Source organism: Oenanthe melanoleuca, chromosome 5 (assembly GCF_029582105.1).
Source record: "Oenanthe melanoleuca isolate GR-GAL-2019-014 chromosome 5, OMel1.0, whole genome shotgun sequence".
NCBI classification, from domain to species: domain Eukaryota; kingdom Metazoa; phylum Chordata; class Aves; order Passeriformes; family Muscicapidae; genus Oenanthe; species Oenanthe melanoleuca.
Window position 1 is genome coordinate 26,850,591 of NC_079339.1, and position 15,807 is coordinate 26,866,397.

Sequence of the window (15,807 nt, forward strand, 5' to 3'; positions counted from 1 at the left end):
TCTTTACCCTGAAAGCCAGATTTTTGTCAGCAAGATACCATCATGTACCACACTTTTCTTGGCAGTATTAGCTTGTGCTGCTGTTTCTTTTCTTTAAATGGAAATGCCAACAGAGCTCTCATACTTCTACAATACCTGTGAGGATGGGGCTAATCAGATCAATTTTCCTCAAATTGTAAGCTAAGCCTACCTTTTGTCATTTTTCTTCAAAGACAGACTTTTTGCATGAGATGATACCTGTAGTTTCACAGTGGATTAAATTACAGCCTAAGCCTGTTTCCAGAGTAGTGAATGTAGCTCACTCTTCGAGGCTGCGCTCTCTGCTACGAATCAGCATCACACCGTGATTCAAGCAGTGCATACCCTGTTGATTCTGGCCACAAGTAGCCAGCAGGGATTTCCAACCCATCAGGGCAAGTCTTCTGGTAAATACCTGCAAAAGGGGATTTCTTTGCCCTTCTACATGGAATGCTAATGCTGAATGCTTGGAGGAGGATGCTGAAAAAACCTTACATTGCTTTTACACTGATTTGAGATTCAACCTAGACTTATAGCTCAGGGCATCTTCTTGCCTGGTGTAATGTCTGGGCTGTGCCAGTGCTGACTCAGGAGCTTGTCATCAGTTCTCTGATGGCTCCTAATCCTTTGAACCACATAGAGTCTCTGCACCTGCCACAGAGCAGTGAACAAGTGTTAGAAGCTTGTCTATTTTGACCTGTCTGCATGAGTTCTTCCTATGAAAGGTGTTAGGGAAAGTCTTTTGTTTATCCTTGGATCATTGGTGCTCCAGCAACACTGTCTGCTTTGTGTACTGTTTTGTGGTTTGATTTGTGTAGTCTACCTACTACCAAAAGAGTCCTGCTAGCCATTGTTTCTCTGATATTGTTTCCCAGGCTGGGAAAAGTTATACAGTCTTCCTGTTGTCCATCAGGTGAGATTATTCAGTATGTATAGAAATTAAATAGCTGTCTCAATGACTCTGGCTCTTGGAGAGTGTAGATATGTGTTTAGAAAGCTGCCAAGTTTATGCTAAAAAACTGAGAGCCCAGAAAGTTTGAGTCATCCTGTAGCACATCTGGAAATCCTGTTTTGCCTTTGCTCACGTTCACACCCCTTACATCATTAGAAAATATTGTGCAGGGACAGATGCAGTGGACCACTATGAGAAAACTGAATCTGCACATTCCTGCACTCTTTGGCTTGCCATTAGAGTTTGTGGTAGGATTTTGAGCAGTCTGTTATGCTTCACCTAACACCAGGAAAGCTGTTCTCTATTCCTCCTGAATCTCCATGTGCTACCTTTATGCAGTTGCAAAGGGTGCATGCTTGTAGCAATTAGGCACTGCCTATAAACTAGAAATTCCAGAGAGTGCAGCCAAAGGAGGGGCCTAGCCAGCCCTTTGTTGTTTAATGCTCAATAGTTGTCTGACTTGAATATGTCATATTTTCTTCTGCTTGGATCTTTTGATGAATGTTAGGTTAGCATATTGCAACGTAATGTGAGGATGAGCAAAGCAGAGTGCTTTATCTCTTCTGGGAAGGTGCTCTGGAGCTGAGGGTCTGCTGTCTGAAGATGTTACAGGAGCATGGTGTATTGCACTGTGTTAAGCACAGGTTTCCAGTTGCATCTGGGTATAGAAAGGAGAAGCAGACATTCAAGCAGCTTGAACTTAGTCCACTGTGCCCTTCATGAAAATCAGTGGTGTTTCAGAGTCTGTGAGGAAAAGGCATGAGAACAGGCAGGGGACTACAGACTTCTTTGGCTTGCTTTGTCATAGGGTAAGTACCACAGTTTTGCAACTAGCTCTGTCTTTGTTGCTTATCTAGCCTGAGGTAGAGAGTCAGAGCAGGCCAGTCCAGATGGGAGAAACACACATAAGCATGGCGAGGCTGCAGCTTGAAAAGAGAATGATGCTGATTGGAGAGGGAGAGGAAGGCCCTTTTGGTAGTTGTGTCTGTAAGACTGTCCACATTAATAGTGTTAGTGCATAGTTTGTAATGCTTCCCTCTTCCAGTCAGCCTCATTCTGATCTCTTCTGACTTCAGCCTCTGCCAGCTATGCTACCCTTGCTTTCAACACTGCAAGGTTTGGGGAGTGCTGTCAGCATGGAGGGGGAAAGGATACATAAAGCTGCATGTAATCAATGTAATAGCTGGCATTGCTGCCCAGATACTTCATTATATTCCCTGAAGGTTTTACATAGATATTAAACAGAAGTGGCTGAAGAAGTGAGCCCTGTGGCATTCTTCATGTCACAGGTCATAGAGAGAAGGAGCAGCTGCCTGTCAGGGGTGTTGTGGGACCTGCTAGGAAGGAATAGCAGCCAGCTCCATGCAGTTCTCTCAATACTTGCCAAGACATGTAATTGTCCAAGGTGGTCTCCAGTGTCATAGTCAACTGATAACTCAGGTAGTGCCTGCATGATTTCTAAGTCTCTCTTCAACTTTGTGAGAAGGCCTAAGACCTCACTTGTGCTTCATTTCCAGACTCATTCATGTCTCCAAAAGGAGAGTAAAAAGTATCTTCTGAATCTGCATTGCATCACTTTTCTCACACCACTTCTCAGATCTCACCCAGCTTGAAACTGGATGGCAGTTGCTGCTGAAAAACAAGTTCTGATTTAAAGGATCTTTTTTTGGTTGTCCTTGCTATTCCTCACAGTGTCAAATGATCTAAAATGTAAGACTAGAGGCTGGCTAAATATATAGTAAAAGAAAACTCTGTGGTCTTAGGGAAAGCAAGGCTCATGTTTTTGATCATGGCTGAGGGTCACTGCAAACTGTAAAAGGAAAAGTCTGTTGCTTTCTGTTACATGACTAGTCATTTCTTCCTGTGCTATCAGGTTTTTACCTGCCTAGTCATGTAGTGAGCATGGGTTTAGAGGGAAATGACTAGAAAGAGGCCTGGCCTCAAGAACTAGAGACAATCTGGATTCATACTCAGAGGTGTCTGGTGAGAATTTAAGAACTGCACTTAAGGAAGATTGGTTCTTTGTTATACAAGTTTTCCCAGGGTGATGTGGACCTGTAATCATTGCTGAACATGGCTGGTTATAGGTCTTCAGCGAGTGCTCACCTTCTCTGGTTACTAACCTGAATGGTGTCAGGCACTGCAGGAGGGGCACGCTGGATTCTGCCTATTTTGTAGCTGTTATAAAAGATGCACTCAAAAATATGTGACTTTGCAGGATGGACTGCAAAGTAGAGGTGGAGAATTCTCTGCTGCTTTCAGGGCCCATCAGGATCCCTTGTCAGCACAGAAACATCTTGAACATCTGGAGTGAAGTCAGGCTCTTGGTCCTTGTTGCTAATTTATGGGCTTATAAGACAGGCAAGTTCTTGGGTTTCTTTTATTTTTTTTTCCCTTTTTTTTTTTTTTTTCCCTCTTATTGAAGGCATGCCTGGACAGCAGAGTCATGGCGTAGGTACTATACAGAGAAATAGTAAGTTGGAGTCTGCTCAGAAACCTTATGGTCTAGTTAGAGCTAACAGGCAAAGACTGAGGAAAGGGAAGAATTGTTCTTCCCTGACTTTTTTATTAGCTGACCTGATTTCATGATAGAAAACCTCAGACTCTTAACACTTAAAAGAACAGCAACCTCAAGAAAGTCACAGAGTCTGATCTTCCACGCTGGTGCTTGCTGTCATGGCAGAGACTACCTGCAAGGCTGCACAGAATTGCACCAGGCTCACATCACTGCCCCAGCCCCACAGGGCTGCTGGTGCTTTCAGAGTGCTCACCTTCCTGTTCACTCACTGAGCTTCCACTGCTCTCAGACTGCTGTTTAGTTTTAGTCCCACTTTTTTTCACCAATATAGAGCCCCTAACATCTACTAAACGTTTTCCCCTCCTATGCAGCTTTGCAGGAGTATGCAATAACATAGGTTGTTCTTTTCCAAGTCTGGGAGCTTTTATAAGTCAGCCAGAATGGTTATTTTAGTGTGCATGGGTTGGTATGTAAGTGCAAAGCCTGTGTGTATGCCAGCAGTGTCACGGGCACACCCGTCCCAAACATCTGGGGTTTCACCTGGGGCTCTGTACTGAAGGGCTGTGTGTTTTTCACAGTGTGCTGACAACTGTATTCTTCATTTCCAGTTGTGCTGCCTTCAGTATGATTTGCCTTCCTTGTCCAGAAGTTGTTCATGTCTGCTCCTTGCTTTCTTTTTCCCAGCATCTTTAAAATCTGCACATATGCTGATGATTTTGTGTCATTAATATCAATCTAGACAAGTCTGTGTGACCTTTAACTCCCCTGTCCAAAGGGAAGAATTGACCCTTGGTCAGCCACAGCACAGCACTGACTCATGCATACTTTTCATGAAAATAATAAGGAAATTCCCCAAAGTTTTTACAGATACTTTTTCAGGAGTTGAAGTGGAAGTCTTCCATAATGACACAGTTTGGGAAAACTACGAAGCATGTAACGGATAATTAATCTTTTTTTTCTGACATATGATACACTTTATAATATTCATTTCTTTTTTCTCTTCTTGTATCTCACTTGCTCAAATTCAATGGATCTATTTGAGTTTCATTTGAGCTCATGTGCTTTTCAGTCTTATTCCCACCCTTGTCTGTTCTCCAGCTCCATTGTAAACCTCCTGGGAGGGGCTGGGATTTGTCCCACCTCCTTGACTCCGCAATGATGAACACAATAGGACTGTACTTTCCCTTTTATGCCTTGATTTTAATATATTTTCTGTTTTTTCCTGCTAAGATAAAACATGCTGTGTTTAGATATGTAGCACAAAAAAAGAAAAAAATATTTCTAAGTTTGAAGTTCTTAAAAAAAAAAACCTAACTGAAGTTTGGAATGAATCAGAATCCCTCCAATAAAGACTAATGGTAAAACAAAACAACTAGCCACCCAAAAGTAATTTCAGGGAAGCTGTTTACCACTGACATATGAGTGTCATAAGGAAATACCATTTCTTTACTTTCCTATCTTTGATTATTTGTCACTTAAAACAAAAAATTCCATTTATAATTAAGGCCAGAGCAATTCCTCAAGGTCTCAGTATCTGAATATCTTTCCAGTGAATACTTAGAGAACTGCATTTTTTTGATCATGCTTGCTGTAGTGGAGCCAAGGCAAGGGTTCTTAAAATATGGAGATGACTGAATACTTCTAAATTGTTATTTTTCTTTAAGGCAAAAAATGCATATTTAAAATCTTTAAAATAAATGTAATGAAACAGCTAGACTGCAAGATTTTGTCAAGAGTGAATTTGACCCTTTAGTTGGTAGCTTCTCTGCCATGAGGATCTCAAACCTCCTTTTCTCCCTCTTAGAAAAATGTGAAATTTACTCTACTTGATAGTGTGATTCAAAGCCAAATATTTTACATTTGATGACTTATAGTTATTTTCAGTCTTAGAGCAAGGTGGAAAGTGAAGCAATCTCCAGTCAGATCCTATATCTGGGTTACTGAGATGTATTGTTTTTGTTAATATAGATGTTTTGTGATGTGCATATTCTAATGACTTAAGTGATTTTTGGCATAAGGAAGACTTTTGCAGAGGTGGCAGTTTTTTGTCACGTGGCTATGCTTTTCTTTCCAGTAAACTCATTAGAGTTAGAGAGCATCCCTGGTTTAATATAAAAAGAATCTGACATAGCTCTGAGGAAGCTCAAGTGTTTGTGGTAAGAGCTGTTAATCTTTGATCAGCTGGGGTCTCCTTGTTACTGACTTTGATTACACAAGTGTACAACTTTAATTACAGCTTTTAATAAGATTTCATTTCTTCCTAGTCACATTCTTTGTATAGTAGAGCAGCTTATCTTTTCCTTTTTCCCCTGCTCCCTTCCCTCCCCCCCTGCTTTTTATGGAAAAGGGCATTTGAGGTCATTGCAAGGGATTCAGTGTCCAGAGGGATCCTGCTGTACACACTCTGCCCATGACTCTACCCTCCACTAGCTTGTCCAGAGAGTTCTCTCCTTCAGCTGCCCTCCAAATATCCCTGCACTGACAGCTGCCCAGGAGCTTGTGGTCAGCAGGGGAGGACAGGTTTGAGAGGCACCATGTACACACAGACATTCACTGCTTCACAAAACCTCTGAAAAACCCTTAGGAAGTCTCTGTAGCTTGAGGATGGTCTGATCTCCCCATCATGGATAAGCTGAGACTTGGGTAAATTAAGTTGTGATCATCAGAATTGAAAAGGGACAACTAGAGGCACCTCCCTTGGTATTTGCTGTATTTGTGCTTTTCCCTGAGCCTCTTTGGCCCTTTTGGCCCCTGTCAGCATTAGGATATTGGTCCAGTGTAGCCAAGACAAAATGGGTTTAATTCCCATGTAAAGCACAAAGTACAACTGAGGAGTCTCTTAAAAGGTGTGAGTCACAAAGAAGATACAGTTGGTAAAACAGAACAATTTGCACTGATTTGACTTTCATAGGTGTGCAAAATTTTAACATGCTAGTTGTGCCTACAGAAGAGGATGGTGAGGAAAACAACTCATAGAACAGAAAAGGGAGCTCCTTTTATCTCTGTACATGCATCCCTTTGGCTCACTTGCTGTGTGTGCTATACTCTTTTTGCACACTAATGAATATCAGAGTCAGAGCAAGTTATGCCATCTATCACTCTGCTCCTGTTTTCTAATGAACTTGCCCCTAACAGGTAGCTTTCCTAGCTATTCGTTTCATGAGTGAATTTCACCTTGACAATAGATCAAGAATGAGGTTCAGCAGTTTGGCCCACCTACCCTGCAATGCTCCAGCATGACAGCTGCTTTGTGTCCTCAGGGTAGCTTTACTTTGATGCTTTTCCCTGTTTAGAAAAATTTGTAGGGAGGATTTTGGTAATCTCCAGCAGGCAGAGTTTTTAAACCTATCTCAAAGGAAGATGAAGATTCTACAGAATTTTTGAACAAACAGTTATTTATGAAGTAAGTGACATTGTCTTTAGAACTGTCATTCTCACTGGGCTCCAGAGAAAAGCAGCATTTGCCATGCTGGATCTGACTGGTCCCTGCTGTAGCCTGCTGCTCCTGGCACCTCAGGCTTCACTGTGGAAAACTGGAAGGCTTGTGACAAAACCTCTAGTCTGACCATTGCAGATATGGCTCTGGTTATTAAGGGGTTTGTTTTCATGCCTCAGAAGCACACAATAAGACAGCTATTATGGTCTTTTCTCTTATGGGGTTTTTGACATCAGAAATGCTGGAGCGAAGTTCTTCTAAACTTCTAGCTGCCTAACACACACTGCAGTAGTGGCTGTAACATGGGTTTGAAACGACTGGTTTGCTGAATTGGCTGGGCAAACTACAAGGGAAGAGAAACAATCAAATGAGTTCACCGTGGTGTACACGGGCCTGACCCAGGGTCATGGGCCAGTGTGATTGCATCATTTGCTCATTCAGTAGCCATGCTGCTACTGAGAAGATCTGTGTCTGGTTCCTGACAGCCTGTTCTTTGATGAATTTGACATCACTTTCTGCATGATTTGCTTCATCAGTGTCTTGTGTTACCAACATTTGCATCTGTCCAGGCAAAGTTTCCTGTTTGTCCATTTCCAAACCAACCTCACGTCCCCTTTTCCTACTCTCGTTGGAGGGGGCAGAGCAATCATTCTCACTGTCTGCCCTATCTCTTTCGGCAGGCTCGGGGACCAGTTCTACAAAGAAGCAATTGAGCACTGTCGCAGCTACAACTCTCGGCTCTGTGCCGAGCGAAGCGTCCGCCTTCCCTTCCTGGATTCGCAGACTGGGGTAGCGCAGAACAACTGCTACATCTGGATGGAGAAGAGGCACAGGGGACCAGGTTGGTAGCGCTGCGTCTGTGTATGCATGTGCATGTACGGAGGGCTGGACACTCAGCCCTCATGGGGTTTAATTAATAGGAGCTCAAACCTGCTACAGGCCACACAGAAGAGAAACTGCCGAAACCTCTGTGCCTGCAGGGGATTTCATTTGGTAACCGCAGAGAGCTCATGCTAATTGCTCTCTCTCTAAGCAAAGAAGTGCCTGACATGGTAGTTTCTAAGTCTGCATCATTGTAGCTCTTTTCATGCTACCATTCCCAGTCTGTAACAGAAGACTCAATGCTCTGCTCGTAGCAGGGCTGGAATTAACTCCAAGGGGGAGGTGGGAGTGTCTCAGATGAATGGTGAGAATAAGGAACTATATTAGGAAGGATATAAAACTGAAACAAAATATAGAAGAGTCCAGTTCATGGAATGAATGTTGTTCTAATGGTTAGAAATATACTTACAAATCCTGTTCTGTTTTGGATAGGCTAACTTAGATATCAATTCTGGAGCTGCTGTTCCCTTGGGTACAGAAAGAAGTTGGTATATTTCTGTAAGGAGCTTTGGCTAATGCCTGTTCCACAGCTCAGTGAAGCTCAAGGGAAAAGAGCGCTGTTATTTTTGTAGACTTTGGTCAGTTGTTCCCTTGTTAGACTAAATCCATCTGAAATCCTTTATTGAAAGGCAAAGAACAGTCACCAGTTCAAAGACTGGAGATGTTGCCCAGATAGAAGTCCTTCTGAACCCCAAGAGGAGTTTGGCTAGGTTGTAGCTCAGTATCTGACCAATAATTACCTCAGAGAACAGATTTTTGACAGCATCAAAATGTACTTCTACCTTTTTTTTTTTTTTTTTTTTTTTTTTTTTTTTTTTTTTCCTGTTTCAGTGCAGCCCAGAGAATCCAGGCAAGAAGGAACCTGGGGTACACGGGCACTGGAAGTATGATATACACACATGGGCATAAATACGTGCCAGTTCTCTAAACAATATTGACACCCTCCCACCTTCACTCTCCACCCCCTCAAATTCTAGATCTGAAATTATGGGAAGGCAATGTCTGCTCTAACTGCATGGTTTACAGGAGATGAAGTGGGAGGAACATGTACGATATATTCCTTTACCCTCCTGGGCTAAGAAAACAATTGCTGCTTCTGAAAAGTGCCTAGCTGAGTCTTAGCTGAAACTTTCTTTCTCCCTTTTCTAGGCTATACTAAAGGAAGGATCCTTGTGCTCCTTCTATTACTAAAATATCAAAAGTAGATTTAGTGGTGTCTTGCAGTACTGTCAGAAAACTGTTTATATAATAAATGCAGCCACTTCTGGTGCAGGAGACAACAGGTGTTTTTACAGTGTTAAAATATTCGAAGAATATTTCAGCTACCAAAACTGCTGGGGTAATTCAGGACTAATGAATGTGATTCACAAGATGGGAGTTGTCTAAACTTCTGGACTAACCCTTCTTTTGTGGGATTGCTTCATTACCACAGTCAAGTTTTTTGTTTCAGCTGAAAATTCTCTAATCCTAAGAGATTATGCTTTGGATAAACTTTCTCTCTCTTTCTCTCTCTCTTTCTCCTCTTGTTATAAGTAAGGTGCTACTATTTTTATCCTTCTGAACAGAGTCAGAAGATATGTATATATATACACAAACAGGTACACATCCACTGTATTTATAAGTAATGTTTTGTCAACAGCATCTTCCACAAGGATAGACGTAGATAATCTTGTCTGGGTCTCATTGGCATCTGTACTTGTGCAGAAGGAATCATCATAAATGTGTTACAACATTGCACCAGGAACCAAGATGTCTTAATTCTTTGCCTTTCTCAGCCACAAGCTTTGTGCACTACCTTGAGCAAATTCATTCTGCAAATCTTTCTTTCCTCACTTCTGATAGTGAACTGTTTGGCAGCTTGCCCTGCAGAAGGGAATAGGTGACATTTCTCCTGCAGGTCTGCACTGGAGACTAATGGTGGAACATTCTTCGCAGAGAGTATCAAGTGAAAGAAGCCTCTTGCATCTGCATTGGCCACCAAATCTGATGACTTTGTTATTTTGAATTAGAATAATCAGTGTGAAATGAACCAGCCCTCCTCCCCCATATTTGCTTTCCTCTTTCTTGATTTTTATTAGCCCATTTAGTGCTCCCCTGAGTGTCTTTGTGTAATCTATTTCTTGTAGTATTATGGTGAGTCAAGGCATCCCTCTACAGTTTTAGTGTGCCTGATTTTGGTCTGTATACAATGTGCTCGTGCCCATGCTAAAGAGCTCTGAAAATGCTCTGCCGGCCATCCTGGTATCTGTCTTGTATGCTATGCTCGCTACCCTTTACTATCACTAACCTGAAAAACTAGATGAAGACAAATGGCAAAGCTCCAGGACCTCTTTTCACTTACACAGACTTGAAAAACAGAGAAGAGTCAGGAACTCAGAATATTAACTTGAGTTCTTGCTGTCCTCTTTGTTAAAGGAGTTAGAAATCTGCATCTCATGATAAACAGTTCAGGGTTAATTTCACACAATACTGAACATAACTCCCTCCTCTTCCCCTCCTCCCCTGCCCTTTCACACAAGCTTTGAGTTATGACTCTCCTACACTAATGAGATAAACAACATAACTCACTGCAGGTTCTGCTATTTCCTCTGTAAGCAAATGGTTGGAACCTTCTCTAGTTGCCCTATAAGGTACCAGAGAGAGACACAACCCACAGAGGGCTGAAGACAGTAATATGCATTATTTCCATATTCACTGCAAGACTGCCTGTGAAGGAGCTACATTCAGAGCACTCATAACTGACCCTTTCCTTGTTGCCTCTCCTTTGGGAAAGATCTACATTTCATGTGAGCCAGCACAGACTCAGATGAGATACAGGGTAGAGAAACAAAGGTAGCAGTGGTGGGCTGAATGAAGTGAAAATCTGGTATGTGTTTTAAGTTCATTGGATGGCAGTATATTAATGAACAGGTGTATTGTGGGTAGCAACAGAGAGCTTACCTGAAGGGCTGCAGAGGTGGATGTTGGATCATCTGTTTCTTATTGATCTACCTACCACCCTCTAAGGAAGAGGCTTTCCCAGCTCTCTCCTTTCAGGTTTCTAGCTGGGCTTTCAGCATGTGTAGCTGGCTCTTGCTGCCCTGACTAAATCCAGAGCTGCTTTTTCATGTAAGAGTGCTCAGATTAGCAGATATTCCCCCAAAACTAGTATATCTTTGCTCCTCTCTGTCTGGGACAAAAGCTCCTCTCTGTCTGGTACTTATTTCTTCAAATTGCTCCTCTGTGGAGGCCTGTGCAATGGAGTGCTGATTCTCTGTCCTACTGCTTTGATCTGGCAATTGCCATTTCAGTGTTGTCTTCAAGTCCTTGCACATGACCTGCTGAGAAAGGGTGGGTCTTCTTGCCTCCACCCCTTTAATTACTCACATCAGAGACAGGCACAATCCACCTCATCATTATAGCAATTTACAGTGGTTAATGTTTGCAAAGTGGCGTGAGGAAGGGTGTCCAAACACTGTATGAGTGCTATTTATTCACATTTTTATTTCCAGACTGGTCTTAGGCAACCTGTTCTGAAATGTGTTGTTCTTGGGATGTGCACAATGCACAACTTTCTGGGTATCAGTGAAAGAAGGGCATGGAAAGCCCAAGTCCAATAGCATTCTGTGCCCTGAAACAGCCAGAATCTCTGCAGATACTCCAACACTTGGCCATCTCAGGCAGTATGCCATAGATGCTCCAAGGCCTTGGAATTGATGGAAGGGTCTGGGGTCTGAACTGGCATTCCCAACAGTTGAAATATTTAAAACTTAGGTCTCACCTGCAGAATTTTATTTGCACATTCCCTTGAGGTGAATTAGATTATTGTGTCTTCCTTGCCACCCCCAAGTAGGAGGGTATTAGTTTTTTCATTATCCTCATTTGGTCTGGTGAGTTGCTTTTGTTCCCCAGTTGATATTCTCTCCTGTCTGTTTCAGAAGAGAGGAGAGGACTCTTGGGCCAACCTCCTGCCCTTGAGCTGTTCTGCTCTGCTGGCACCCCCTTGATGCTGTCCAGCTGTTCACTGTCAGTACTGTTTCAGATATAGCAACACCACTCCTGTTCTCTCTCTCATGTGGTCTTACCTGTTTTTTGAGGACAATAAGTCTGGAATTGAAGTCATGCTTTGTAGTCCCTTCAAGACAACAGCACAGTAGAAGAGCAGAGGAGCCAAACTAGAATGGTGGGCAGAGAGGGCAGGAAAAGCAGAGGAGAGAATTAAATTCCTCCAACTTTTCTTGCTGAGTATTTCTGTGTGTCATGACTGCCTGGGGCAGTTGAGGATACTTTGAAGCGCTTGTCAATGTGCTTCTATGCCCCCAGTAGTGGTGCATTCACAAAGCCCTGCTGTGTCCTGAATGCAAGAGAGCAAAGTATAGCTCAAACACTGGCTGAAGGGTATCTGTCAGGAGAGCCAGGGCAGCTCAAAAACCAGTGATGCCAAATGTGATTTAAGGGAACGTGCAATGATATGAGCATTATTGGTGGATCCTCTCCCTCATTCAGAATATTGGCATGAGGAGGTAAGAACCAAAATGAAGAATCAGTATTCAAACAAAAGTCGAGAATGCAAGCAAAAATAAAGAGTCAGACCTCTTGGATCTTGGTTTGCTCCTGTTTGGAAGACACAAATTTCCTGAGCTGCTCTGTGCATCAGGGCCTCAAGATTCACATGTCAGAACTTCATCTTTTCTCTCTCAAGGGGCTTTCTCTGCCTGTGGAGGAGGCATCGCCCTTGTGACCCAGGAGAGTCTGAAATTCTATTTACCCTGAAGAAATCACAAATTATTTATGTGCAGCTCTGGTTTCAGTGAGCTGAGTGAAGTGTCTAAGTGAGACCTAGATTCTCTGTAGGCCTGATCCCAAGAGATGCTGAAGAGCCTCGGGAGCACTGGATGCCTTGAGTGTGTAGCTCTGCCTCATGATTTGCAGGATTGAGTGCTCCAACAAGGAGATGCTGGAAGGGCAAGAACAAAGATGCTAGAGAGAGTGCTTGTGGTTTACAAACTAAAATGTGATTAATTTTTTGTCTTTAATCTTCAGGCCTGGCCCCAGGTCAGCTGTACACATACCCAGCACGTTGCTGGCGCAAAAAGAGGCGTTTGCATCCCCCTGAGGATTCCAGGCTGAAGCTGCTGGAAATTAAACCTGGTAAGTATTTGTTTGCCTGCCTCTCCCAAGCTGCAGAGCAGCTGGCATACATGCAAACCTGGCATTTAGACCTTGGACTTTATCTTAGCTGCTTTCCAACCATTCCTCATTGCATCTGTTGCATCTTACTTGATTTGCTGTAACCATAACCACCAAACCCTCTGCACACAACTCATCCCTTACAAAAAATGTGAGCAACTTGTTTTGAATGAAAGGGAAGCTGAATTTGCCTTCTGTAATGTAGAATCCGGGCTTCTATTAGGAAATTCACAAGGATGTAAAGAATCAATGTATTACTAACTTTTTCCTCAGTGCATTACTAATACAAAGTCTCACTGGCATCTGCTGCCTAATCTTTGTGAAAAAGACCACTGTGTGAAACAGTAAGTCTAAGATAAGATTATTCTTGGTGGGGCTGGTGACAAGGGGTATGACCAGATTATAAAAAAAAAATTATAAAAAATAGTGAGCATATGCCACACTTGTGTATTTCTGACTGCACGCGTACCTTTGTCCATTATTCTTTCATTCTTCTTGTCCTTGCTACTCTTCCACAATTAAACTATGTGAAGTGATGAGTCTGGATGCTGACAAAATGACTGTAAAGCAGATGTGGAGGAGCTGCAGCTGTGTCAGGTAGAGCTTAGTGTTGTGCATTCTTTCCTGCAGTTAGTAATAAAGGCTTGCTGTCTCTGGGGTCAGCTATTATGAGAAAGAGAGAACACATATACTCACAGCTGTATGTGGTTTTTAAGAGGTGAGACACTGTCAGTATAAAAAGTACAGGAGAAAACCCCCAAATGTAAATTAAGAATATTTAAAAAACCTGTTTGACAGAAGAAGGTGCCTGGGAACTGAGCTATGCTCGGCAATACTGATGACTTTGCTTCTACGGTGTAGTTGGTGGAGAAAGAGGAAAGGGCAACAGAGACAAGTTCTAAACCCATTGGAATCAGAGGCAAAATTCCTGTTCTTTCTGGTAGAAACAGTTTTTGAAAACTCCCTACCTTCAGTATAGGAGACATGAGTGGACAGTTGGAAAAGAGGAAGAAATGCCTATAACCACTTATTTGAGGCTCAAACCAGGGGCAAAATCTCAGCCAGAAAATAGAACTAGACCTCACAGCAGAGCTGCTTAGAAAGCGCTGATGGAATCAGTCACGTACATTGATGAAAACAAGATTGGACTCTAGGAAGAGGATGATGTTGGCTCATGGAACTGCCTACCTTAGACATTGTGATGATGCCAGTACTGCTGTGCCTTGGTAATTTTGTAAGGTAAAGCAGTAGGGTAGAGTTTGACTCTTTTTTGTTTGCATTACTCTTCTTTGCTGTACTCACTGAATGCCAAATTAGTGCATCCTACATGCCACAGGGCATGAAAGGCAATTACCACAAAGTTATCAGATAAAGAGACCTCAGCATGTCTGTCTCTGTGTTGTTTTCCCTGCTATAAACATCTCTGCATCTCAGGAGTGCTACTTTTGTTGCATTGCCGGTGGCAACCAAATAAGGCGAGTTATATCGCTCTGCCATTTAAATCTATTTTCCAACCAATTTCTATCTAGTGATTAACTTTCCTTATCAGTTCAATTTCATTCCATCTGTGCATATCCAGAATAGACTCACTAGCCAAAAGTGGGATTTTTCCCCTTCTCTGATCTGAGGATATAAAAGCTATGGAAAACATTGGACCTCCATTTTAAAGGTAGCTTTTGAAATTTGGAAGAAAGAGAGTATAATTTATTTTCAGCATTGGCAACAGAAATACTGTAGGTTTTGGAGGGGAATACTGTTGTAAAACCTAATACTGAACCTAGGAAGCTAGCTAATGATGATTTCTTTAGTCCTCAGTTAAGCATGAAACAGTTGTGTGGGGCAAAGATGTGGAAATTTACAATCTATTAAAAAGCAAAGAGATGACAGCGGTAGGACATATAAAAGAAATTTGAAAGAAATCTAATCTCTATGTTCCATAGTTTCACTTCACCTAGGGTTTGGGCATTCTGTTCATTCCTTAGAGCTGTTCTCAGCAGCTAGAGAGTGCTAATGCTTGGTTAATGTGCAAATAGATGATTTTTATAGAGAGGCCGTGGGATTGTTGATATATTTTTATATATATTTATAATTGTTATATGGCATGTGCAAGCACTTCTGCAGCATCAAATTAGAACTAAACCTTAGTTGTATCATGTTAATTGCAAAGAAGTACTTCTTGTAAGACAACCACTGTAACAAACACAGAAGAGGATCTTTGCTCCAAAAGTTGCCATTCCAACAGTCAATAGGATTGGCACCAGTGGTATGAATACTAGCTTGGATTGCACCTGGGCTTTCAGAGTGGCTTATTATACCCAAAAGTATTCAGAAGTTCCTGTATTCAGAAGACACCTACATAATTCAGGAGATACACAGACCTAGGATTTTTGTTTTGCTCAGTCATATCTAGTCATCAGCTGGTCAGCAGGTAGAATCAAACTATTGTCTTGCCAGCACTTCAAGGGTACAATAAATCATATAGTAATAGTATAGTGTACTATTTTGATTTCATAGAGTAAAATAATTTTATAGTTTTATAGTTTTAGGTTTATAGTATAGCCTACTTTTGCAGGTTTATGTAGTGCATGACACAACTCAGTGAGTAAGTGGGAGTTTTACATTTGGTAATACCGAAATCTAATGAAGAAAATAATCATGCTCTAACAGTCTGCAGTTTTTTTGTAAAATGCAAGGTGAACTATAATGTTTTTCCTGGGATGAGTTGATGCCTGCTTCTTAATAGAAGATGGTACTTTTGTTGTCCTGATCTGTTGCTTTTATTTCGTTTAAAATGGAGGTGTTTGGGTTTAAGTATAGTTACAGGTGAAGTTG

General features: G+C 42.0%; 1 protein-coding gene across 7 annotated transcripts in view; it reads left to right on the forward strand.

Moving 5' to 3' along the window:
• The window catches only part of DPF3 (double PHD fingers 3), a 155,253-nt gene that overhangs the window by 58,837 nt on the left and 80,609 nt on the right, over positions 1-15,807 (forward strand). For all 7 annotated transcript variants that reach the window (XR_008840702.1, XR_008840703.1, XM_056493872.1 and 4 more), the window contains exons 2-3: positions 7,605-7,765; positions 12,829-12,936. Coding sequence is in view for 5 of the 7 variants with exons in the window: in XM_056493872.1 (XP_056349847.1) it covers positions 7,605-7,765; positions 12,829-12,936 (269 nt within the window). In the remaining 2 variants the exon portion in view is untranslated. The remainder of the gene's footprint in view (positions 1-7,604; positions 7,766-12,828; positions 12,937-15,807) is intronic.